This window comes from Ptiloglossa arizonensis, chromosome 2 (genome assembly GCF_051014685.1).
Source record: "Ptiloglossa arizonensis isolate GNS036 chromosome 2, iyPtiAriz1_principal, whole genome shotgun sequence".
NCBI classification, from domain to species: domain Eukaryota; kingdom Metazoa; phylum Arthropoda; class Insecta; order Hymenoptera; family Colletidae; genus Ptiloglossa; species Ptiloglossa arizonensis.
The window spans coordinates 16467865-16494853 of NC_135049.1; the positions used below are offsets into that span (position 1 = coordinate 16467865).

At 45.8% G+C, this 26989-nt stretch overlaps 2 protein-coding genes across 2 annotated transcripts; both read left to right on the forward strand.

Annotated features, from left to right (window-relative positions):
- Positions 1-975: 975 nt before the first annotated feature.
- LOC143155074 (uncharacterized) lies at positions 976-26653 on the forward strand. Its single transcript, XM_076327355.1, has 11 exons — positions 976-1094; positions 16580-16664; positions 17207-18112; positions 18410-18688; positions 19283-19408; positions 19499-20569; positions 20831-21001; positions 21362-21613; positions 23276-24616; positions 24647-25005; positions 25160-26653. Exons 2-11 carry the CDS (start codon positions 16598-16600, stop codon positions 25451-25453), a joined length of 4866 nt encoding a protein of 1621 aa, XP_076183470.1. The 5' UTR covers positions 976-1094; positions 16580-16597; the 3' UTR covers positions 25454-26653.
- On the forward strand, positions 21625-23138 carry LOC143143578 (uncharacterized; the record flags this gene model as incomplete). Its single annotated transcript, XM_076304967.1, has 2 exons — positions 21625-23073; positions 23112-23138. Coding segments are annotated over 2 exons (1476 nt in total), but the record flags the coding sequence as incomplete, so codon positions are not given.
- Positions 26654-26989: the final 336 nt, after the last annotated feature.

Sequence of the window (26989 nt, forward strand, 5' to 3'; positions counted from 1 at the left end):
TTAACAATTCAAATGTTCGCCGAATATAACTCAAGTACTATTCGAGTACTTAAATATCCTGTACCTTGATCAAGTATTTGAATATACGTGATATTTGAATCGTGTGACGTGAACTATATTTAATGTTAAAAAGTGTATAATTATAATTCAAGTTACATTATTATACACAAAGTTTGTTCATAGCATTCAAATAACGATATTCGAAATTTCTTCATAGCATTCAAATAACGATATTCAAAATTTGTTCGTAGCATTCAAATAACGATATTCAAAATTTGTTCGTAGCATTCAAATAACGATATTCAAAATTTGTTCGTAGCATTCAAATAACGATATTCAAACTTTCTTCGTAGCATTCAAATAACGACACTCGAAGTTTATTCGCAGCACTCAAGTTTTGATATTCGAAGTTTATCCGTAAGATTCAGCCAGCTGTAAAATATTCAAATGTTAAATTATTCCAGCAGTCTCGGTCTCTCGTTAATCGTGTTTCCGTTCGATAAGTTCCCGGTTATGAAAATCCACCGGAGTAACAAAAATGCATTGAAAACGCTTTGACAATCGGAGGAAGCACAATCCGTTCCGGCAGAAAAGCGATCGGTCCGCTTGGTCCGGAGCGGCACCGGCTCCTCGACTCAGCATTGGTTCGGTGTAATGTGTAACAGCATCGAGCGTGTAACGACCGGGACACAGTTTGTGCCCCCTTCCACCTGGACGGAGCCACGATTCCTTGTTGTGCACACGCGGGCACGCATACGCACGCACGTGCAGGGGGTACCTGACTTACGTAGACGTTGAACACACACGCACATACACACACATGGAAGCCAATTGGAGAGACTTGGCCAAGTCTTTATAAGTAGGAGCCATCCGCGTCCTCAGGACTTACTCCCTCTCGAGAACGTGGCGCGATCGGCGACCGATTTCCAGAATAGTTCCTGAAAACACCTCGACTCGCGTCACTTGCGAGGATCTTGTGGCTCGCGGAGGATCGTGGATCGCCGAGGTACTTGTCGAGAGTCGGATCTAATCGCGACATGAGGATCTCTTCGAACTGAAACGTATTTGGAGTTCTTCGTTGAGACTACGCGCAGGTGAGCGGTGTCTTCTATTCACAATTTTCTTCTCATCTTTCCGTTGTCACTTTCGGTTGAATTTCTTCAACAAATCGTGTCGCGAGTGAACCAACCAGAATTACAAGTTTCGATGCCTCATCGAGTGTTTTCTTCGATTAGTTCGAGAGTATTATTATATCGTAGATCGGATGTCTACGTTCGAATTTGATCATTAGTTTGAAAATATTTCTCGAGATACTCGAAAATAAACGGTTCAACGAGGGACCGTGCAAAAGAAATTAGCATACGTTTAAAATTCTGGTACCGGGGGCACACGATCCCGGGGAAGGGGGAGGGGCTGTAAACTCGCACTGTTGACTCTCTAATTACGATGCATTAGATAACCGAAATCGGTTCGAGGACTCGGGACTCGCGTTGAGTCACTGAGTACGTATTTTCCTCGCGTGTCGTAATGATCGGTGTAACGGTGTGACGTCAAAATTTAGTACGATTGATGAGATACATCGCGTCGAAGTCCTTGCGTGTATCATCGTGGAATATCGTTAACGCTTTGCGTTAATTAATATGTTCCGCTTCGGTAGAATCGACGATAGAAATCCAATCTTACGAACATTGACAGCAATTGGTTTACCTTGATTTTGTAATTACGTTCGATAAGCTCTCTTGGTTGCCAAATGCTCTTTCCCGATTGCGTTGGTTTTGTCGTAATCGAGAATGATTCACGCGTGAGTTGTTCCTGGGAATAGAGACAGGGTTGAAAATCACGTTGTTAAACCCTCTGCGACTTATCTTTCGTTTTTGTTGAAATATTCTTTTCTGTTTTTATTTTTGTATCGTGTTCGTCGTAAGTCGAGTCACGTAGACCCAGTAAAGAAATTTATATATATTTTTGGATGTTCGAACAACGATGATATTATGTTTGTAATGGGACACACGGTAATTGAATCGAAAACACGTAATGAAATAAACATTTATTCGAGAAATCAGGGAAGCAGCAAAAACGAAATAGTTTAGCTTATTCTTTTGGATTTAATCGCTCTGGAAATCTTGCAAAATCTTAACGAGACAAGTCTGATAACGAGTTTATACCTATTCTTATTTTTTAACATTGTGTGGTTTCTCCGCGTATTTTACAAGTAGCAGTAAAGATAAGTCGGTACAATTAGTTTCTACCTTGGCAATCGACGTACGTCGAAATTGATCCCTTTAATTATCTTTCGAAATTAGAATTTTTTATATTTACGTTCATAATCTATTAGCAGAAATAAAAAAGAAAAATAGATTTCATATCTCTGTTTTCTAGCAAGGAATATTTTGGCGCTCAGGTTTCGAATCGATAATATTTTCCGAAAAAAAATTCAATCTAAATCTTACGTAAATTCAATAAATGAACAGTCATATACTTTATCCACTCACAATGTAAATTGTGTACGATGATACTTGAATTTTATATTTTTTTAATCGATTGATAGTAAAAATTAATTTTTTCTTCGAATTATATTATGTCGTATATTCTTTTCTTACTGATCAGCAATCGAACTATAATCCTTTATAATTGTTATCAATGCTATCAGCATTGAGTAATAATGACTCTCGGTGAATATAAATAGGTGTACCTTTTATAAATGGATAAAGCACGGGTAAATAAATGTCTTCGATGAAATTATAAATAAAGTCACACTAACTTGAAGACAATCGAGTCGCGTAGATTTGAAGACGGTAAGAGTATTGAATAAATTGTACTCGAACAGTGACAAAAATGGTAGAACGACTTTTGAAAAATATCATGCAAAGCGTCGTACTCCCAAAAGACACGTGCAATCGTTACCTTGGACTGCCTATATCAGGAATGTCAAATACGCGGCCTGATTCATTAGATTTTGCGGCCAGTTTGACCTTCTCATTGTACGCATTTTTATTTGCTAGAAACATTAATCTTCTAACAAGTTGGAATACATAGAAAACAAAATCGATACAAAAAAAAAAAAGGTATTGTGCAATTTAAGAAAACATTCCTTTCGATGTACGTTCGTTTGTTTCTTTTCATTGCTCGTAGTTAATTTTTGTTCTCTCAATCCCACTAAATGCGTTTGCATGCGATAAGACGGTGAAACGGTGTCGTTCGAAACACCACTAAAATATTTTACGATTGTTCTGAAATAACATTACACTTGTCTCAAGCCACGTGGTAGCGAACTGTAGCGGTCGGAACGTGTTTGACATCTCTGGCACTATTGTACTCCGTGATAATACCGTTTCGTGTATTTTCAAAGATTCGGGTTAACCGAATGATCTCGGAGTTCGCGATCGTCGATCGGACACTAAAACTGACACGAATTTTCGTCGAGTCGCGAACACCAGCGTCACGTAACTGTTTTACCGGGTTACAGACACGATTTACAAAGGCTACAGCGTGTCGGTGGCGGACGTGCGTCGGCCGAAAATCCCCGACTCGATTGTCAATTCTCGTCGCGTCGAATGCGCCGAAAATCGCGGCGCTGTATTTGGATCGGCATTCCGGATCGGGCAGTAGAATCGATTCGCCGATCTCGGCATTGAATCGATCGTACAGGAGCCACACGCGATGCAACCGTCTGTCCTCGACATTGCCTCGTCACGATCTTCGTGCTCCGTAAATGGAACCCTTCCTTAAGGTCGTCGAAAAGTATTTTTGGAGATAGAGTAATCGCTAGTAGATACCGTGGAATACTAATGGGATCGGGACGATACATGCTCGTCCATCCCAGAGATTAGAATGGCGGTTCCTTTACGAATTTCAATCTGTCCGACCAACGACTGGAGGTGTAATCTACAACGAACAAGCATTCGATGGATTCAAACCATGGCGTGTCATTTGTTCCAGATTTTTACAATAATCGTTGGGTTGTCTCGTAAGCGGTGTCACTTTTTTAATTCGTTTCGAGGGTAGAATCGTCCTTGTGTCGTACATCGATCATTATTTTCTACGACCATGTTCCGCTTTTTAGGTAACTTTTGGAGCACTTGCTGATCTTTATTAGTTAGAAAATTTTGCAACGATTGGAATAAATGGGAATCGGTAGTTTGCAGTGTCTGTAGAATATGGTGGTACAAGTTTTGTACCCTTTTGTTCTTTGTATTAATTTCAAACGTTGGTAGGATTTTACGCGCAAAATTATACAGAGTTTCTCAAAAATAGTCAGAATAACACGTTACAAAATTTTAAGTAGATTGTACATGGTACAATATGTGTTTTCAAGTGAGAAAATCAAAATCGTTAATTTTCGATAAAAATACAGTAAATCCTTGTTTACTTGACCCTCGATAAAACGTATTGAATCCTTCTCATTACTGTGGATCTAAAAACCGAATAACCGAACTTCGAAGCGACGCTACACACCTTTGTAGCACTTACTGATGCAAACTAAGAATTTGTATATTTCTGTTTGCATCGTCGCGAGAGTATTTGCAATGAATCGATAAGAGCATCCTGTCAAAAATAAGTCCAAACATTGCCTTATTCCGATTCTTCTTAATGAAATGCAATTAAAAGTTTTTCAAAATTTATTCGTACAAAATTTATTCGGAAAATAATTCGAATACGGTTGTGTTCAATGTTATTGGGAGAATCTCGTCAATCCATTGATAATACTCTCACGAAGATACAATGAAAAGTATAAAGGAAGAAGTTTTTAGGTTGCATTAGTGGCTGTCACGCCGATACGCGCGTGATATCGCTTTCAAGCTCGGCGACCAAACGCCTGTAATACGAAACGTCTCTCGCTGTTATTCTCTCACTCTCTCTCTCTCTCTTTCTCTCTTGGTGTATCTCGTTTACTTTCCTTGTCGAACGGTTCGCACGTGGCTGGGTGTCTTAAGTCCGAGATACGAAAAGTCGATTCCAGGAACAAATTCGCTACCACCCCTCCTTAAAACGTTTCGTATGGATCCGATAGTGTACATTTTAACGAGGGATTACCGTACTAAGTACCGAGGTATTAGATACGCAATATTTATGTAGATACCGTACAAACAAGATATTCTGGTTCGGGCAATGTAAGGTGAGAAACGATATTACTTACGAGATAACCCGATAACTCCTAACTCTTTGAGGCACAGTTGTTAAACGTGCGAAATGATACGAAATAACTAAAATTAATAAATAGATTAATTCGACACTCAATTACCAGATGAAATATTAACAATCTCGCCGTGCAACTTGCACGAAGTTATTTTAATTTTTGCTTCGAAAAATATCCCATATGCATATCAGGGTATCGAAAAGGTGGGACATTTTTTAACCCACTACCAGTTAACACTGAACATCGCAATGTCGCAAGACAGTGTTTCGAAGCTCTCGATTAAACCATTTCAATATTTTAACGACACAGACACTTAAGATATTTCCCATTCGATGTGTTTCTGGTTAATTCCCCCGCTTTTCGATTATAATTATTCGAGAAGTGCGTTTCCCTCGCCGAGGGAAAGAATCGCGCGACAAATGGCTTTCTTCCGTTGAAATATAGAAAAACCTTTTTCCCTCGTCGCGCCTTGTATAATAGTCGACGCTTCGTCGGTTATACGATGCAAAAGTATTATGCACATGTAACTTTTAATGGAATACGGGGCCGCGGGGTAACGATGCAACGGGCGAGATGCATTATGCACAAGGCGCGGATGCGCGCGGCGGTTTTTCACTTCCTTTAACGAGCCATTCTTCCCGGGTTCGCGATAAAAACTGGGACTCCTCGAAGGACATTCCACTCGTTCGCGAGTGGATCGGCCGCGGGGCGACGTTTTTCTGTCCCCGACGGATTTATTTCATTGTCAATGGCGAAAAGTCGCGAGTCCCGGATACCTTTTGTGTCGCTCGATCGACGAATCGTTTCGAGGTTTTTCTGCGTTTCTTTTCCCGCTGTTACGTTTCCTATGCACGTGGACTCGGCCAGCAGGTGTGACTCGGGCTAAAAACGCAAAGGTGGACAACGGAATAATGATCTCTCGTTATAGAGAAATCTATCGCGGAAAACTCACCGTTATTGACGCGATATTAACGATCTGGCTTAATCGAGGCGCGACCTTGAGGAATTCCAGAATTCGCCGCAAAAAACACGACGATTTTCCGCGTGGATTGAAAAAATCCCGCAATGATTCACGTTATTATTCAGCGATTCCATCTCCTTGTTGAACGAATCCGCGCGATGATACGACCAGGCTTCTTATTACTCTCACCGATCGTGATTATCATTTTACCGGCCGATCCTCGCAAGCACGCCACGCTGCTTAATTCACTTGATCGCCAGTTGCCTTTCACCGTAATTAAATCAATCGTTTGATAATTTCATTCGCGTTAACTAAACGGTTGGATCCGGATCGCTCGAGTTTAACACAGTTTACTTTCTTCGATGCAATGAGCGTTACCGTGCGATTCTGCGCGTAAAATTTAGTAAAACGTGCGGAATGAAATATTTCTCCTCGAGACTTACTTTCAGGGATAATTAATTTCGGAAAAATACACGCGTGCGACCGATGACTTTCAATTTCTGATGCCTGCTTGTCCTGTTTGTGCGCCAATCGTGCGAAAGTAATTACCGGAGGGTATTCAAGTACGAATTATAACTTACAAAACTGCCTACTAACGTAATAGACGTTTATAACGAGATTTAGCGATTTGATACTTACGAAAAGGCGGGTGTGCCCCGAACGAATTTAAATTTCTTTTTACTAGATTTATTTTTACGTCCAAAATCTGCCTGTTTTTAATTTTAAATTCACACAAATTGTTCTAAACCAAACCAGCCAATTAACGTCTCTAATTGCAACGGTTGTGACACGAATTGACTGGAAACGTTCAAATCTGAGATCATTCCAAATTCATATTGACGCGTGTAAGTCCGCGTGCGCGTTTATGTCGGAGAAAAACTATATTCCCGGGTAAGAAAACTTTGAAAACAGATTTTCCTTGCAACCGTTCTAACTACTTACAAAACATCCCTCGTATTATAACAACCAGAGAAGATACTCTATTGTTTCTAGGCAAGACACCCTGTATATTCGAAAGTAAAAGGCCCTGTGATAAATCGTCGAGAGACTCTGGATCGCGTTTGGACATCGATCACTGTTCATCGCGTTGTTCCTTGCGTTCGGATACGTAATCGGAACTCTTGAATGTTCGTTCGAACATGGAAAATTCAATTTCCTGTCGCGACGAATATTTTTATTCGTGCGAACAATCCGCGCGCGGCGATCTATCTCCACCGGGCCCCGTTATTAATAGATCCAAACAAGGCCCACTTAGAACGAGCCACGGTCTTCCCTTATTGATTCACCGGCTGGTAATTACGCTCTATTTGCGTCGACGTCGAGTCTCCTATGGGATTTCTCATTTTCTCGTAAGCGTGATGCACGAGCATCGGGGGCCTTGAACCTCGGTGGGACCGAGCCCGCATACGATGCATGATAAATCTACGGTTAACGTTGTACGGTGGATCGCGGTCGCCGGTAAGGGAGATAAAGGAAAAAATGAAGGGGACGGAGTTAGGTAGACTGAGCCGGGACGGCTTGCACGTGCAATTTGCAAGTATCCCTTTAATTGCGCGCCGCCGAGGATACGATTACCGCGGGGCTAGGGACACGTTGGCCGAGGAGATCGTGGAAAATGCTCCGTTCGACCGTGGCGGGCCAATGACGCCGACAGTGGCGGATCGAATCCAATCGATATCAAATTCGAGACCAAAGAATTCGCGTACGATCGATCGATCAGAAAATCGTGACACGGTGACGTTTCGATCGCAATTTTCTAGTCACGATCGCGATCACTTTCGAGACTTGTCATCATTTGGACATTCTTAACATTCAACTTTTTCGATCGTTCGTTAGAGTTACCGATTGGAACGGTATATCGTGCAGGTTTCGGCGGGAAAATAGGAAAACTTAATTCTTTATACAGGAGTCCAATTTGCTACCAACGACATTGTCGTAGATTGTATTTCTTTCGTGTCTTTGAAATCAGAACTGACCCGCGTTTTCTATTCAGACACTCCTCTCGTCGGTACAGTAAAGCGTATGTGTATCGCATATTGATAAATATACTCGATCGTTTCGAAAACTGTAAACAACGTTTCGTTGAGTATCGAATCTGGGGCTACTGTGTCGGAGTTCGTGATCGTTCGAACGATTGGGAAGTGATCGTTCGAATCGATTCGGATTTTTTAAGAGAATAATAATCAGGATCGGTTGTATCTTGTTTATCGAGGGATACGTACAGGTCGCGTTTATTGCACGATGTCGTACAGAGTCTCGCCCTTAATTCTCAGGACGCGTATAATTAAATGCTCCGCAATGGGATCTCTGGTTGCACTTCTGGGTCATCCGGGGACTGGTTTAGAAGAGTCGAGGAATCGGGTTAGGTTGAATTTCCCTGCTCTGCGTCGTGTATGCAACGTACCAGACGATGTCACGTTTGTTTAATAGACTCTACGACGAGGCACCCTGTCGCGATCCGATCGACTTGGCGAATCCCACGCCATTGTGCATCACTACGAAAGAGAAGGGAAAAGTGGAATCGGTGGGAGAAGAAACGACCTTGCGACTTTCAGCGGCAAGGCTGCGCTTATTGCAGCGAGCATGCCATCATAACGATCTCGGTACACTGCACCGGAGTCCGTCGTAGCTGTTTCTTCGTCGAGGAGTACTCCAACCCCGATTAGCTCCTTTGGTAGATAGTTAAGACAGAGAACTCGACGGATCGGACCTTACCCAGTTCCTTCAAGAGCCGATCATTCGTTCTTCCGTCTATTCGACGAGCAAATACAACATGGACACTCGGATATCACGAGGACTAACTAAACACCTGATCCAATTCGTTTCCATCTTTCATTCTTCTATCCATGCAATGGATAAAGACGATGTGGAGAATGTCGTGCAATTTTTGCTCAATCGAGACATTTTTTATTACTCGTCGAGCTTGCCAGAAATAGATCGATGTGTATACACAACTCATTTCCAGGACCGATCTTTCTTTCTCCCGTGTATACTGTAGACTATTGTCTCTTCCATATGGGTAGAGACAATGTAGACAGTGTCGCGTAACTTTTATTCAATCGTTAACTTTGCGAAGACTGTCCGAGAAGTACGATTAAAGATGTTTCGTGGTCACATCCAGGGCCGATTTTTCGTTCTCCCGTGTAATACTACTAGATATTCCTCGCAGCGTTCTTTGAAAATAATCGATCGAATGGAACGCATTTTCATTGTCACGAGCTTGGTATTTCGAGCGTCTCGGGTTTTCTCTTGAACGTTTCATCGAACTTTTTGCTCTAGGAGGCGGTAATCCGGTTCGAAGGTCTCTCGTAAAGTAATTCAACGATGTGAAGTTCCCTTTCGCGGTGCTTTGATAGTTTCGAGGAACGGCCGTCATATTCGGACCGAGAACTGGTTCGATTAAACTGCCTGTTCCAAGACCGTCAAGGTCCTGCTTCGCTCTTGTATTTCGCAGCGACGCGATATCGAGGATCGATCAACCTTCAACGAAGCCTCGCGAAATTATTTTTTTTAAAGCGATTCACGATACCTCGATCGGTGCAAATGGCTCTCCGCGAGGTCTCCAACGATCATTTCCACGTCCCCGTGATTTTTTCGTTCGCCCATTCGTTCGCAAGGATGAGCTACACCTAACTGTACAATTCAATTTCCTGAATCGTGGATCGCGATTCCCCGAACAATTGATTTTAATTCGAGGCCACGCGTTTCGAGCGTACAGTTCCGCGGCTGTCCTTTCCTTAGCTGTTAATCTTCAACGTCTTTCGCCGGGAGAAATTGTCGCGCCGCGTTTCCAATAAAAACAAGGTCCGTTGTTTTAAAGAGAAAAATAATAGCAAGTGGCGAAAACAATCGGAGGCAATTACAAAGGTGTACAAAGAACGCGTACCTCGACGATTCACGAACACGTTAATCGCATTACAGCCGAGCGAGTCGACGCCGCTTACACTGGGGATCGTTACCTTAATCTTATAGACGATGAACTGGTTCCACGGAGTATAATGAGCGGTTCCTCAGGGTCGTTGAACCGACTTTAACATTATCGAACGCCGATACAAGCTGACATTAATTAAATTCTTCGATGGCGGGTCCAGGACGCTGAATTTCTCGGCTTCCGGGTGTCGGTGGTACGCAGAACCGTTAAATCGCAGATTTCACGCGCGGTTGGACAATTATCGTTCATTTTAATGTTATATCACTTTTACTCGGTGTTTTTCTCTTTCGAAAAGAGTGAAAAATGAGTACACAATCGATGTTTCTTGTTAGCGATCGCGAACGCGAGTGATGTAGAATTATTCTCGAACCACGTTAAAATTTATCGTCTTTATATATATACGGAAAAGGAATTTTTTTAGCGTACCATTAACCGCTAATCGCTAACATGACCGAAAGAGATAAAACGAGGTGTTGCAACAAAGTATTAAATGTTGAAAGAAAATAAAGTTAAATGTTACACGATGAAACTTTTGTGTATAGTATTTTTTTCGATCGTTCCTTTTCATTTAATTTTTGTTTCGAACATAAATTTCGTCGCTAAATTATGTCACGGTAAACTTCTTACAGAATACGTAATTTTGTATTTGTACATATATTCGCGTTGACAAAGTTCTAACAAAGAACAGTTGTAACTTCCGAACCGGAAATGATAGCTCACAATTTTTTTATTATTTCTTCTCTCTTTATTTCTCTAAAAAAGTAGTACCAATAATTAAAGATATACACGATTTATTTGTACAAATATAAAGCGTATTTGTAAGAAAAGAAACAGATTATTGTACTCGGTACATACTATTGAATTTGCTTTTATACGAAGTATACATAACGTACTTGACATAATTTCCGCGTTGGAATTGCAAATATATGCAGATATAACATCTGTGATATTTTTCCGAAGCACGTAGAGTTGTTGTTGTCGTTCCACCTCTAGTTTAGTTTTCTTTCCATAGTTTCGTTCGTATTTATTACGCGTTTATCGAACGCAACCTCTCGATTTCCAAATACTGTAACACGTGTTTCTACATTTAACGAATACAGGTAATTTATCTTCTAATTTTTCCAGAAACATTTTCCTTGTCTTCTTTATCGATACATACTTCTCCCACGGAGAATTTTTGATCAGCCAACGACAAATGACAAATAGATAATGCGCTCAATAGACAAATAGATAAATATATAACAAACATAATTACCAATACAAATCACGGAGTACGTCATCGAGAAACTGAATAACAAGAGGCAAAACGGCCAAATAAAACGCAGTTTTAATCAATTCCGTATAACTATATTTATCCCGAATTCTGACCCAGAAGAGTATGGGTCGAAAATGACCCCAATCTACATTTAGTCTCTTCATCGCGTGTATTACTTTATCTTTTCAGCTTCACGACGAATCTTTTTCCCTTGCAAAATACAGCGTTCGATAGAAAGATAAGTTCTCGAGAAAATCGTGAGACAGAAGTGGCAATGAAGACCTTGGAAGATTTCTGAGCTTCTTCGGGTTGTCTTGTTCTGTCCACGGGGACAGCGACCAGCACCGGAGTCGTCTCTATCGGCTTATAAATAAGTCGTGTAACTTGTTAATGACTTGTCGTTACCTCCACGGTCTTTCACCACGCCTCTGCGTCGTTTACGTCGCGTTTCGGACATCCGTTTACATTTGCCTTTGTCCGTTAAATACGTACGATTGTTGATCGTCGGTGGTCTCGAGCAAAACGCCCATAAATTGCTACCGATGCGCCGCGAGCAGTAAATTATCACTCAGACCGACGGTATATCACTCGTTCCCTTCGTGTAATAATTATAAGGTCTCCTTGCAAATTATATTTAACGAAGGTCAGCTGGTTTCGATTATAATAAGAAACGTTTTACGGTCCACCGCGACGCGTCGGACGCGACTTAAAGTACAATTCCGCTTGTCCGATATTCAACGTTATTATATTACATTAGGTTGTTGCGGATAAAATGGCCGTTCCCAACGACTACGGTTTCATTGGAAATAATATTTATTCGTCAAGATACGATCCAGCGCAGCGTTTCTCAAACGAATCGTGAAACTTTGGAAAATCCGCGATCGCTTCACACTCACGGAGGAAAAAACGAAGCATTTTATACAGAGTAGTGTAAATATATGTATGTATTATTTTATTCTTATCAAAGACACCGTTTAAAGAGTCGTGTGTTGTCAGTTGTGAAAACTTGGAGATGGTTTTTGGTAAAAATAAAAAAAGATAGCAAGTTTTGTTAGGTTTCTCGTTTGCAATGAGATTGTTTTACGAGTAATAAGGATGTTTTGAATAGTATTGCACAAGCATCAAAATGACTCGTACGAGTATTCTTTGTTTCGAGATGTTCGAATAAAGTGTTCCAATATTAAATGAACAATGCATCTGGTGTAACTATTCTCTCAAAGTCCTCGTTGTACCTTGACATGTTAATTTTCTTCACAAAGATACTCTATATTAAAACAAAGAAACAATTGCAATACTTAAGACGACTCGCTGTTTGTTTCCCGACTATCGATTCCTTGCTTCGGTGATCCCCGCTTTCAAGTAACAATTTCTCCACCGAACTCGAGTAAAAGAATCATCTCCTCATCGTTCACATTTGCACGATCTATCGACCAGCAAGAACAAATCTCATCGGTCTTTCGAGTCGTTCTAATTTGTTTTCCCTCGAAAACAGGAACGATCGTATTATTGAGTTGTCTGGAAAGTCGTTTCATTTTTTTTTTTTTTGGGTGAAAATGATACACGATTTTTTTAGAGCGTACAAACATTCTATTAAATTATATATTCTCCATTTTGGAAAACGAAATCACTTTCCGAACAACACAATATTTATCGCAAACGAACGACGAACTCGTATCCTTACGGTCGCGCACGTGAATGGTCGTGTTTCTTGTAAATTTAAATTCGCGGAACGAGGACTCGTTAGACGTCTCCACCCTGAAAATAAACGAAATCGTCGTGTCCGCTGTCGGTGTGGATTATTTTGGTCCAAGGAATTTCGCGTCGAAAAATTGCAGAGAGTGTTTTCTTCTTCGATTCTGGAGCAGTTTGTCTTCCGACAAAGCTGCTTAGAATGCAGCCCGCGAAGCGTATCCTCCTGTTTTTCGCGCGATCCTCGGCGAATCGGGAACACGGTCCGCACGGGATAAGTTCGATTTGTATTCAGAGAAGAGAGCTCGCGCGAAGGGGGCCTGAAACCACCGGCGTGCAAAATGTTTCATTCAACGGGGAAAGGTGCTTCGCCCAAATCGTACGGGCCATTCGCGTTGAATCGAACGTCGCGCGGATCCGCGAACGAAAAACAATTCGCGAGCGGCGCGTTCCGCTTACAACACGAAAGCGTATCGTTCCGCGAATACGTCGCCTTACTGACCGATAATGTCACCGTTGAACAGTGTGGCGCATTAGCTGCCTCGTGAAAGAAGATCGAACCGTAACGATCGTAACTGTCCAACTGTAAAAGGAAGAAACACTCGGTAAGACGTACGCATCGAATTACCATATTTCTCGCCCCAAGCGAGACGATCTACATCGTTACAACGTCGTTTGTAAAAGTCCCGTCCACGTTTCCAATTACCGGTTTTTCGACCATTCGGTCCGTAGCGTCATTATTACGCGTCAGTCCAAACCGCGAAAAAGAACGAAACGCTATCGACACGGTAGTCGGTCCTCGTTCGAGGAGAAGTCACGTACGAGCCGCTACCAATTTTCGAAACACGATTCAACAACATCTCGCGGTAATAAATCCTCGACGTCGCTCCGCGTTACGCGCGAAAACGACAATTGGAAATTTCCTCCGCAAATGTAAGTGCTCTGTTATCTCGGTTCGGCTCGGTGTGTCGACAAACATGTATCGTTCCGTCGGTGAGCCTTGGGAAGGGTAAAACGAACAGGTACTACTAAACCCCAACGATCGATGGTAAATAAGTTTCTCGTAACGCGGTGAAACCGTTCACAGTTGATTCGAACAACGCACGGTGTTCGCGTATCCGCGATTTACTTTACTCTCCGTTCGATAAATCGTGTCCTCGTTCGAACGCGAGTCGTTTCACTCCAATGTCACGATCACCGACACTGACATTGACTCCGCACGCTGGAGTTATGTCATCGTCCGCTCTCTCTCTCTCTTTCTTCCTCTCTAGTGGCTGTAGCACCAGAGAACCGGCATTCCGTGGTTATGTCACCGTTCGTGCAATCCTCTTTTCGCTCCAGCTAGGAGGAGAAAGGATCGTAGAAGCGGTCACTGTGGTCCGGTTGGGTTCAGCTCTTCAACGAGCAGCAGCTTTCTTCTTCCTCCTCTCGAGCACCCATCCAGCCATCCACCCGCGGGCACGCACGCACGCATTCGAGTCCTCTCTCTCTTCCCTTTCGGCTCGTCAGGATTTATCGTTCCACCTTTCGACGACTGTGTAGTCGTAGGTCGTGCACGCTGCAATTCGTTACGCGGTTGCGCAGCATCTCCGTCGGCCCATCGGCGATGGTATTTATGGCACTGGATCGGGTGCACCGCGACTCCGCGTCGCGCATATTGCGCATAAGCGGAGATCCTGCGAGAGTAATAGAGGCGAGCGAACCGCGCGGTTGATTAATAGGCCGAGACTTACGGGACTACGTGTCGTCGTCTGCGTATAGGTCCCTCGTTCGGTGAATCGTTTCGTTTCGTTTCGTTTCGTATCGTAACCCCGTATGAAATTACGAGAATTCTTTACGCTCCGTTCGATATTTATGGGAACGTTTCTCAACCTAATTTCGACCCTACTCGGTAAATAATACAGTGATCCGCAAAACGCGACTTGCGACGTATTAATTCTGCTGGGTCTTCGAGTACGAAAGAGACCCATCGGGGTTCGCACGGGACCCCGAGTATGAAATCTCGTAAATTTATCGCAGCCTTGTACCGTACTTATGGGAACTCTTTTCGCTCTGATTTTGACCTCTTTCGGTAAATAATACGGTAATCTATAAACGCGATTTGCGACGTATTAATTTTAGTGGATCCTTGAATAGAAAAAGACCCATCGATTAGCGCGACATCCGGGTACGAAATCTCGAAAGTTTATCGCAGTTTCTACTGTATTTATGGGAACTCTTTTCGCTCTAATTTTGATCCTTCTCGTTAAAGAATACAGTAATCTATAAACGTGATTTGGGATGTATCAATTCGTGTGCATCCTTGGGTCGCGAAAGACTCATTATTTTCGAAATTATTTGTTCAAGTAAAAGATGAAATAAAAGATCATCTCCTTAGGAACGCGACAACGAAATACTTAACGGCGTTAGCCAATCGTATTGGTTATCCTTCTGGAATAATTTTATTCGAGTAACGCCCAGGTCTGGTCCCCGTGGATAAATCCACGATACCGATGGAAATACAAAAGGATGAACGTACAGGACGTAGGTCTGAATTATCGGGAATATCGATCACTTTCTCTCTCACCAATTGGCGACGATCGTAAATCTCTCCCTTAAGAGGTATCGAGCGTTGAGGATTCCCGTATGTGGGTGCGGATCGCAACCGAAGGTGTAGGTCGAAGGGTCCTTCGAATGGTCCTTTTCTCCATTCTCTATCTCGAAAAACCGAAGGAATTACGTACTCGCGCCAAGCCTTGGAAGATATCGTCTCAGACGAGCGAGGAGACAAACGCACGGTACAACACTTTCCGACAGGGGGTCAACGTTACGCGGAAATCGATGCACATATGCAATTGCACCTCTAGAAAACCGTTCTCCGTCGTATCACCGAAGGTTAACAGCCATTGTCCTCGCCAATAATCATTGCGACGTGGAATACGAAATATGCAAAGCTACGAGCTTGTTCATTCACTGTACACATCGGACTCGTTTTCCCCATTCCGTACACGGGAACGTTGATTCACGGTGTCGCTAAATGTAACTATCGAGTCGGAATCATTAAAGGCGTGTCGGAAATCAATGCTAGCGTAACTGTACAAGCCGATAAACCGCGGTCGTTTTATTCAAATCGTCATTCCGACACGTGTACATCCAGCGTACGATCGGGAACTCCGATCGAAAAATCGGGGTCACGGATCGGTCTACGGGGACAACCGGCCCCGAAATGGGAATAGTTTGATCCTGAATCGTCGATGATACGAGAATTATTCCGAGCAAGGTCAGGGGATCCGACAGTTAGGATCCTGCGGTCCCCTGTGACGGGGAAGATTGGACGAGCGCCAACCAGGACGTAGGAGTAACTGTGCGGGCAGCTTATCTTTGGCCGTTTATGTGAAATTCTCGACTGTGGAAATCCACGCCTCTCGTCCCAGAAAACGATGCAGATTACGTCACGTTGTATTATCCCGTTAAGATGATGGGGTTCGCGCGCTACCGGATACCGGTTCACGATCGTTATTGATTCGTCGTTTGGAAATCGACGTATTTTAACACCGTGCCTTTATCGTTCGTTCGATCGATCGGGGACAGATCATCGAAATACGATGTTTTCTTGTGTGATTACAGGCGAGCCAGATTTGAAACATGTGGACAAGTTTACGGACACTCGGCATTCTGGTAACATTGGTTCTGGCAACGTTTACGGAGGCTGGTAAGATTACACTCGCTCGAGAACCTTCAACGTTGAATCGCATTTGAATATTCATGGTTCGAGGTCGACTATGCAAGAATGATGCACAACGAGGGCTTTTATTTTTAAGGAACGTGCGAACAATCTATTTTCTCGACACGTCCATTTACCGCCCTGCTCAGAGGGCACGTGATACGCCTACCGATTCCATGGAGCATTGCTAGTATTTTTACTTTCCTACGTACGCGCTGGCAGTACGTTGTTGTTGTTGTTGTTGTTGTTGTTGATGTTGCCACCGTCGTCAAACTGGTTTCATGAGAGATTTACAGCCTTGAACGCATCGGAGGATGCTTAGCTGGCAAAAAATGCATCGCGTTCGCTAATCTTGCAGAATAAATCTTAGCACGGGCATTCCTCTGTCAATCTCGCGCGAGAAAATGGATGCGATTGTTATTTTTAATAAATGGCCCCGATTTGTGTTACACGGACGCTTCGAACCAACCGAGGAATGTTACACCGTTTACGTTGGTTACTTATTTTTAAAACGTTTCTATGATTTTTAGATCGGTTCAATTTCTTCCCCCCTCTTCACCGAGTCAGAAGGAATGATTTCGCGTGTACGGCAGAAGGATACTTTCCCGATCCTCACGACTGTAGGGTATACTACAGATGCGTGGATTGGGGTAATGGCACTCCTTTGACCGTCTTTAAATTCGAGTGCGGCGTTGGCACAGTATTTTCAAAGGACAAGGGGAATACCTGTACTTATCCGTACGATAGCGGAAGACCAGAGTGTAGTAACGAAATTGATTCGAATTATCCCGATGTGACGCAAACATCCACGACGCAATCGACAACGCAGGCAGTTACATTTACGAGTACGACTGTACCACCCACGACTGTAACTCAGAATACAATCACAACCGGACGACCGCAAACATCCTACCCAACGACTACCAGAAATCCACCGACGACCAGCCAATCTCCTGTAACAAGTGGAAATTCAGAAAATGTTGCTGGCCAAGATCGGGTTCAGTGCAAGCACGATGGATTCCTTGCCGATCCAAACGACTGCAGCAAATTCTACAGATGCGTCGACGACGGTTCAGGAAAGTATACAAAGTACGAGTTTGTGTGCGGCGCTGGAACAGTCTGGGATCCACAAATTCAAGGGTGCAATTACGATTGGGCGGTAAAACGAGAAGATTGTAAGAAAGACTCGGGGCCTGGCGCCGGCGGTGCCGATAACAGTGGACAATGGAACGGAGATACAGGAGATAATAGCGGGCAATGGAATGGCGATACGGGAGATAACGGCGGACAATGGAATGGCGATACAGGCAGTCCTGGACAACCTGGAGACCCTAATGGTCAACCGGGAAAACCTGGAGATCCTAACGGTCAACCTGGACAACCTGGAGATACTAATGGTCAGCCTGGACAATCTGGTGATCCAAATGGACAACCCGGTACACCAGGTTCGCCGGGAACACCTGGCAGCTCTGGTACTCCTGGTACTCCCGGAACCCCTGGCACTTCCGGAACGCCAGGTACACCAGGCACACCTGGCACTCCAGGAACCCCTGGCACTTCCGGAACGCCAGGTTCACCAGGCACACCTGGCACTCCAGGAACCCCTGGCAGTTCCGGAACGCCAGGTACACCAGGCACACCTGGCACTCCAGGAACCCCTGGCAGTTCCGGAACGCCAGGTACACCAGGCACACCTGGCACTCCAGGAACCTCTGGCAGTTCCGGAACGCCAGGTACCCCAGGCACAGATGGCACTCCTGGAACCCCTGGCACCCCTGGAACACCTGGCACCCCTGGAACACCTGGCACCCCTGGAACACCTGGCACCCCTGGAACACCTGGCACCCCTGGAACGCCAGGTACACCAGGTACACCTGGCACACCTGGCACACCTGGCACACCTGGTACTCCCGGAACTCCTGGAACTCCTGGAACTCCCGGAACTCCCGGAACTCCCGGAACTCCCGGAACTCCCGGAACTCCTGGAACACCTGGAACCTCGGGAACACCTGGTACTCCGGGCACACCTGGAACTTCTGGATCTCCTAACCCTGATGCAACATCTGACACTACCACCCCTCCTGGTATTACTGGAACACCTGGTTCTTCGGACACACCAGGAACTACCGGTACTCCGGGATCGTCGGGCACTCCTGGCACACCTGGCACACCCGGCACACCTGGCACTCCTGCCACTCCTGGCACTCCTGGCACTTCTGGCACTCCTGGCACTCCAGGCACTCCAGGCACTCCAGGCACTCCTGGCACTCCTGGCACTCCTGGCACACCCGGCACACCCGGCACACCCGGCACACCTGGTACTGCTGGTACTCCAGGCACTCCTGCCACTCCTGGCACACCCGGCACACCCGGCACACCTGGTACTGCTGGTACTCCAGGCACTCCTGGCACTCCTGGCACTCCTGGCACACCCGGCACACCCGGCACACCTGGTACTGCTGGTACTCCAGGCACTCCTGCCACTCCTGGCACACCCGGCACACCCGGCACACCTGGTACTGCTGGTACTCCAGGCACTCCTGGTACACCCGGTACACCCGGTACACCCGGTACACCCAGCACACCTGATACTGCTGGTACTCCAGGCACTCCTGGTACACCCGGCACTCCTGGCACTCCTGGCACACCCGGCACACCCGGCACACCTGGTACTGCTGGTACTCCAGGCACTCCTGGCACTCCTGGCACACCCGGCACACCCGGCACAACTGGTACTGCTGGTACTCCAGGCACTCCTGGTACACCCGGTACACCCGGTACACCCGGTACACCCGGCACACCTGATACTGCTGGTACTCCAGGCACTCCTGGTACACCCGGTACTCCAGGCACACCTGGTACACCTGGTACACCCGGTACACCTGGCACATCGGGCACGCCTGGTACACCCGGTACACCCGGTACACCCGGCACACCTGGAACTGCTGGTACATCTGGCACTCCTGGTACATCCGGTACCCCAGGCACTCCTGGTACCCCAGGCACTCCTGGTACCCCAGGCACTCCTGGTACACCTGGTACAGCCGGTACACCTGGTACATCGGGCACGCCTGGTACACCCGGTACACCTGGTACACCCGGCACACCTGGTACTGCTGGCACATCTGGCACTCCTGGTACTCCAGGCACTCCTGGTACACCCGGTACTCCAGGCACACCTGGTACACCTGGTACACCTGGTACACCCGGTACACCTGGCACATCGGGCACGCCTGGTACACCCGGTACACCCGGTACACCCGGTACACCCGGTACACCCGGCACTCCCGGCACACCCGGAACGTCCGGCACTCCTGACACACCCGGTACACCCGGTACACCCGGCACTTCCGGCACACCTGGTACTGCTAGTACTCCTGGCACACCCGGTACACCCGGTACACCCGGCACACCCGGCACGCCCGGCACTCCCGGCACACCTGGTACTGCTGGTACACCTGGTACACCTGGCACTCCTGGCACACCAGGCACTCCTGGCACACCCGGTACTCCCGGCACACCCGGTACTCCCGGCACACCTGGTACTGCTGGTACTCCAGGTACTCCTGGTACACCTGGTACACCCGGCACTCCAGGCACTCCTGGTACACCCGGTACACCCGGCACACCCGGTACTCCCGGCACACCCGGTACTCCCGGCACACCCGGTACACCCGGTACACCCGGCACACCTGGTACTGCTGGTACTCCAGGCACTCCTGGTACACCTGGTACACCCGGCACTCCAGGCACTCCTGGCACACCTAGTACACCCGGTACTCCCGGCACACCCGGTACACCTGGCACATCCGGTACATCTGGCACTCCTGGTACACCTGGAACTCCCGGCACACCTGGAACGCCAGGTACACCTGGCACACCCGGCACACCTGGTACTGCTGGTACTCCAGGCACTCCTAGTACACCCGGTACACCCGGCACACCCGGTACACCGGGCACACCTGGCACATCTGGTACTGCTGGTACGCCAGGCACTTCTGGTACACCTGGTACTGCTGGTACGCCAGGCACTTCTGGTACACCTGGTACACCCGGCACTCCAGGCACTCCTGGCACACCTAGTACACCCGGTACTCCCGGTACACCCGGTACACCTGGCACATCCGGCACTTCTGGCACTCCTGGTACCCCAGGCACTCCTGGTACACCTGGTACAGCCGGTACACCTGGCACACCCGGCACACCTGGCACACCCGGAACACCCGGAACCCCCGGAACACCCGGAACACCCGGAACACCCGGAACCCCCGGAACACCCGGCACACCCGGCACACCTGGTACACCTGGTACACCCGGTACGCCTGGTACACCCGGTACTCCTGTCACTCCTGGAACTGCTGGTACTGCTGGCACTCCTGCCACTCCTGCCACTCCTACCACTCCTGGCTCGCCTAGCACTCCAGGCACTTCTGATAATGCAAGTACTCCTGGCATGTCTAGTAACTCTAGTACATCTAGTACCCCTGGCACGTCTAGTACCTCTGGTACTTCTAATACCCCTGGCACTCCTGGCACATCCAGTAGTACACCTAGCACTCCCTCAGGTATTTTTGTTACGTTCATTGTATGAACTATATCGAATGTTGCTAACATTATAGGCTTTATATTTTATTACTTCATATTATATTTTTTTTCAGCAGGCCCTGGCTCTACTGGGACTCCAGGAACTTGTACACAAGAAGGATTTTTCCCTGATCCTCAAAATTGCCGTAAATTTTATCGTTGCGTTGGCAGTGATTCTACATTTATCAAATACGAGTTTCAATGTGGTGTCGGAACTGCATGGGATTCAACTATTCAGAGTTGCAATCACGAATCTGCAGTGCCAAATTGTAGTAATAATTCTAACTCGCCTGGTTCATCGGATTCTAAGGACCCATCTGGCAATGAAGTTGACGGAACTACAAGTCAACCAGGTACCTCTGAAACTGAAACAACCGTATCATCATCTGCACCATCATCGAGTAGTTCAGCACCTTCGACGTCAACTAATCGTCCAACAACTGTCACATCATCAAGTAGTGCAACACCTTCACCTTCGACTGATCGTTCATCAACTGTGGCTATTACAACCAGCCCAATAACTGTCACGTCATCAAGTAGTCAAGCACCTTCCACGGCAACTAATCGTCCATCGAGTAGTCCAATCACCATAAGTTCAACAACACCAACTACATCTTCTTCCTCCCCTACGGATCAAACCAGTACAATCACTCCTCAGTCCACATCGCCAGATGTTACAGAACCAGTCACTTCCTCTCCATCTACCAGTAGCACTCCATCCAGTGCTCAATCAACAGTTACAACTACACCACCCCCTGGATCATCGCAATGCACAGAAGAAGGATTTTTCCCTGATCCTCAAAATTGCCGTAAATTTTATCGTTGCGTTGGCAGTGATTCTATGTTTATTAAATACGAATTTCAATGTGGTACCGGAACTGCATGGGATTCAACTATTCAAAGTTGCAATCACGAATCTGCAGTGCCGAATTGTAGTAAGGGTTCTAATTCGTCTGGTTCATCGGACTCTAAGGAACCATCCGGTAACGAAGTTGATGCCACTACTAGTCAACCAGGTACATCTCAAACTGAAACGAGTGTATCGTCAACACCGTCATCGAGTAGTCCAGCACCTTCAACGTCGACCGATAGTCCAACAACAGACACATCCACGAACAGTCCAACAAGTGTCACGTCGTCAAGTAGTTCGACATCTTCCCCATCGACTGATCGTCCATCAACCGATACTACTACAACCAGTCCAATAACTAGCACGTCAAGTAGCCCAGCACCTTCCGTAGCAACTAGTCGTCCATCAAGTAGTCCAACAACGATCGGTTCAACAGCACCAGTTACATCCTCTTCTTCTCCTACCGATCAAACCAGCACAGTCGTTCCTCAGTCTACCACGACAGATGTTACAGAATCAACCACTTCCTTACCATCTACAACGAGCACTGCATCTAGCGTACAAACAACAGTTGCAAGTAAACCACCCCCTGGATCATCGCAATGCACGCAAGAAGGATTTTTCCCCGATCCTCAGAATTGTCGTAAATTTTATCGCTGCGTTGGCAGTGACTCTACATTTATCAAATACGAATTCGAGTGCGGTGCTGGAACTGCATGGGATTCGACTATTCAGAGCTGCAATCACGAATCTGCAGTGCCCAATTGCGGTAACGCTCCTAACACGTCTGGTACATCGGGCTCTAAAGATCCATCTAGCAACGAAGTCGACGGCACTACCAATCAACCAACCACAACTCAAACAACGAGCGTATCATCGCCAGCACCGTCGTCGAGTAGTTCAGCACCTCCCGGAACCGGTACTCCATCAACTGTCCCATCATCAGATATTCCAACACCTTCTGTCACTGATACTCCATCAATCGTTACATCTACAATCAGTTCGACGTCTGTCGCGTCATCGAGTAGTTCCACACCAGTAACATCCACGTCTTCAACCAATTCAACCACTGTAATATCGTCAACAATATCACCTACATCTTCTCCCTCGTCCACGGTACAAGAAAGCACAGTCACTTCACAATCTACGTCTTCGGATGTTACAGAAGTGGTTACAAACCCACCAGTTACGAGTAGCAGCGCGTCTACCGTGCAAACAACGGCTGCGAGTAATTCACCTACTGGAACGTCGCAATGCCCGGGAGAAGGTTTCTTCCCGAATCCAAACGACTGCACAAAATTCTATCGTTGCGTGCGCACTGAGAACGGACTACAAAGATACGATTTTCCATGCGCGGCCGGTACAGCTTGGGATCAAAGTCTTCAGACGTGTAATTACATAAGTCAAGTAGCATCTTGTTCGGCGACTAGTAACGGAATCACATCCGCGCCAACTTCGACATCGTCGATGACTGGCTCTCCTCCGGGCGCTACGACCACCAACGCACCGGATAATACACAGTCGACAGCAAGTTCGGTAACTACGTCAACAACAGCCGCGACTACAAGCGCTTCGGGAAAACCAACCGAAACGCAACCACCTGGAACCTCGAGCACCGAGAGTTCAACCGATTCGTCTACGACCACGGAATCAAGCACATCCTCGAGCGAAACTCACGGCCCGGATTGCACCACCAAGGAACCCAATAACACGATAGTTTGCAACAAAGAAGGCTTCTATCCGCATCCAACGCAGTGCGATAAATTCTACCGTTGCGTCGACAATGGAAACGGTTTCAACGTGTACCACTTCGATTGCCCTCCCGGAACCATATTCGATCCCAGTATCAGCGTCTGCAACTACCCCGAATCGGTCTACCCGGTCAGAGACTGCGCGATATCTACGTCCACTGTCAGCAGCGGTTCCGGAGAGTCTACAACGGAACAGATGTCAACTACCACTGGAAACAGCGTGGAGTCCACAACCGAGTCTACAGGCACCGAATCAACTACCGAAACCACGTCCTCCGTCGCAACATCCACGGAAGATACGTCTACCACGATCCTGACTACAGAATCTACGTCCGAAGCTACTACAGAATCTAAGTCCGAAGCTACCACGGAATCTACGACAGCATTAACAACAGAGACTACATCCGAAGCGGCTACAGAATCTACGACCGCATCGACAACAGAGTCTACGTCCGAAGCTACTACAGAATCTATGACTACATCGACAACAGAGTCTACGTCCGAAGCTACTACAGAGTCCACGTCCGAGGCCACTACGGAATCTACGACTACATCGACAACAGAGTCTACGTCCGAAGCTACCACAGAATCCACGTCCGAGGCCACTACGGAATCTACGACTACATCGACAACAGAGTCTACGTCCGAAGCTACCACAGAGTCCACGTCCGAGGCGACTACGGAATCTACGACTACATTGACAACAGAGTCTACGTCCGAAGCTACCACAGAGTCCACGTCCGAGGCAACCACTGGTACAGAATCCAGTTCGGAACAAACTACAGAATCCACCGAAACGACCTCTTCTGCGAGTACTACCGAAGTAACAACGACCGAAGAAACATCGACTTCCAGCACAGAGACCACTACCCCTTGTCCAATCGGAAATTTGACCGACGAGCAAGTAGTGTTGGTCTGCCCGACTGGTTTCAGAAGGCATCCGAAGTATTGTCACCTTTTCTATCAATGTACCAATACAGATAACATGGAGATCAAAATGCTAGTGTTAAGTTGCCCGGAGAATACTGTCTTCGACGAAAAGAAGATACAGTGTTTGCCCGAAAATGAGTCTAGTCAGACCTGCACGGGTTCCAAAACTGGTAGAAGATTTTATAGAACATTGGAGGAGAGTCCTGTGGCTCCTGTAAGTATTCCTAAATACTCCCAAGAGAATAAAAAGCGATTTAACACCGATACTCAGAAATAGTACAAGTACCGGTAGTTCTTTCGAAGACGGTTTTATATGTCTTTTCTGGTAGACCAATGTTCATTTCGTACTAACGTTTATTTCGTTTCAGATAAAAGTCTCGACTGAGAAGCTCTGTCCAGCAGAGGGACACTATCCTTACAGACAAGGCTGCAGCAACGCGTTCTACAAATGCAAACGCGACTCCAGAGACAACCTTCAAGGCTATTTGTACAAGTGTCCGCAGAACTTCTTGTACTGGTCGGTTTCAAGGAGATGCGAACGCGCGACGCGTCTGCCGATGTGCACGCACATGGCGTACAGAACTAAGAACTTCTGGGACAATCGGTGGCAGATACCCGTCGAGGATTACAATCTTTCCGCCAGGAGTCTTCGTTTATTTTAATCGTTGAATCGTACTTTCTTTAAATCGCTAGAAACCCTTCGAGAAGTATGAAAGGACAGTGCAACTCTCAGGTCAATTTCCGATACTTGTTTTATCGTTTTCGGAGATAGTAGAGGTAAAATGGAGAGAAGCGACTACCACAGTAGTCCTCGTTTGTACGAAATAATACGTTTCTCTGGAACGCGAGAGGACTCGGGTTTGAATCGGGATCAAAAGAGAAGCTCGATTCTTGAAATAGAAACGCTTGCTTCCCCGGTTATACGACACCGAGCGGACCCGATTCAATTTCACGTAACAGGGGACCGCTGTACTTAATCGTTAGAAGGTAAAGAAATTTATCCACAACATGGCTGCCAAAGATCCCGCAAACATGATTGTACGGACCTTCAGCAGTCATCTTGTCGTGATTTATAATCGGTGAAAACGCGCGACGATGATTATCATACCGATTAATTAACCTCGGTCGGTTCATACGAAAAAAGTCGTTTGTTGATAATTGATCGACGAATTGGTGTTTTCCGTGATTTTTCAAAGCCGAAACGTAAAAATCGCTGGAAAACCGTGTATCGCGAACGTTGGGGGTTTTGGTTGCGGGACTCGTATGCAATATGCAACTGTATTCAGTAATTTATATCGTGTATGTATTTATTAAGCTGGCCATTCTCGGCGCCTGCGTGATCGTGTTTTTTTGTTTTCTTTCTTTTTTCAAAGAACTTCCTTTCGAATAGTCGTATCAAATCTTGCGTGCGTGTATAGAATTCGGCGAATGCAAAGTGATCGTCCACGTGGATCAGAAAATGAATATAGTGATTGAAAATTCGTATTTCGTATACGCTTAAACGTACAGAAGTTGTTTGAAAGTACGACATCAAATAATGTTAAATTTGTTGTGCCCAAAGTTTGCGTTAGAAGTATATTTACAGCCTCAGCGCCACATTCTGAATACAGTACAAAGTATCAGTAGTCTTGGGAAGATAATCGTGTACATAATTGCAATTTACTAATTCTAATCAATGCTTCTTCTATGTAAGATGCTATCAGTTTTCCTTAATATTGTTTTACAATTTCACGGGTTGTGAAAGAACGTCGGTGCTAAGGTACTTTATTAAAGACGTTTTCCATAACTTAGGATAGACGCGGAATACTATTAGTATGATCATCGAATGTTTATAAGTACCGAATGTGTTTGTATTAGATCTCTTTGCGAACTGATATTAATAAATAATAAGATCCTCGATGAAATATATTTCAAATCCCGTCATGAACTCCTACAAAAAGATTCTCGTCAAAGAATGTAAAAATTTATTGATTTATGAATTGTAAACTATCGAATAATGAAGATTGTTTGCTTATATGAGACAGAAGGCGAAACATGATTTAGAAATAATATTAATCATTAATGGCAACCGGTTTCGCGCCTTTCTTATTTGAAATTAGATATATCCAATGAATGAAATCGATTATCTCGTTCTCGATGCAAGTCGATTGTTTAGTCGATTATAATGTACGTTAGTCAGTATGACGTGACTCATATTT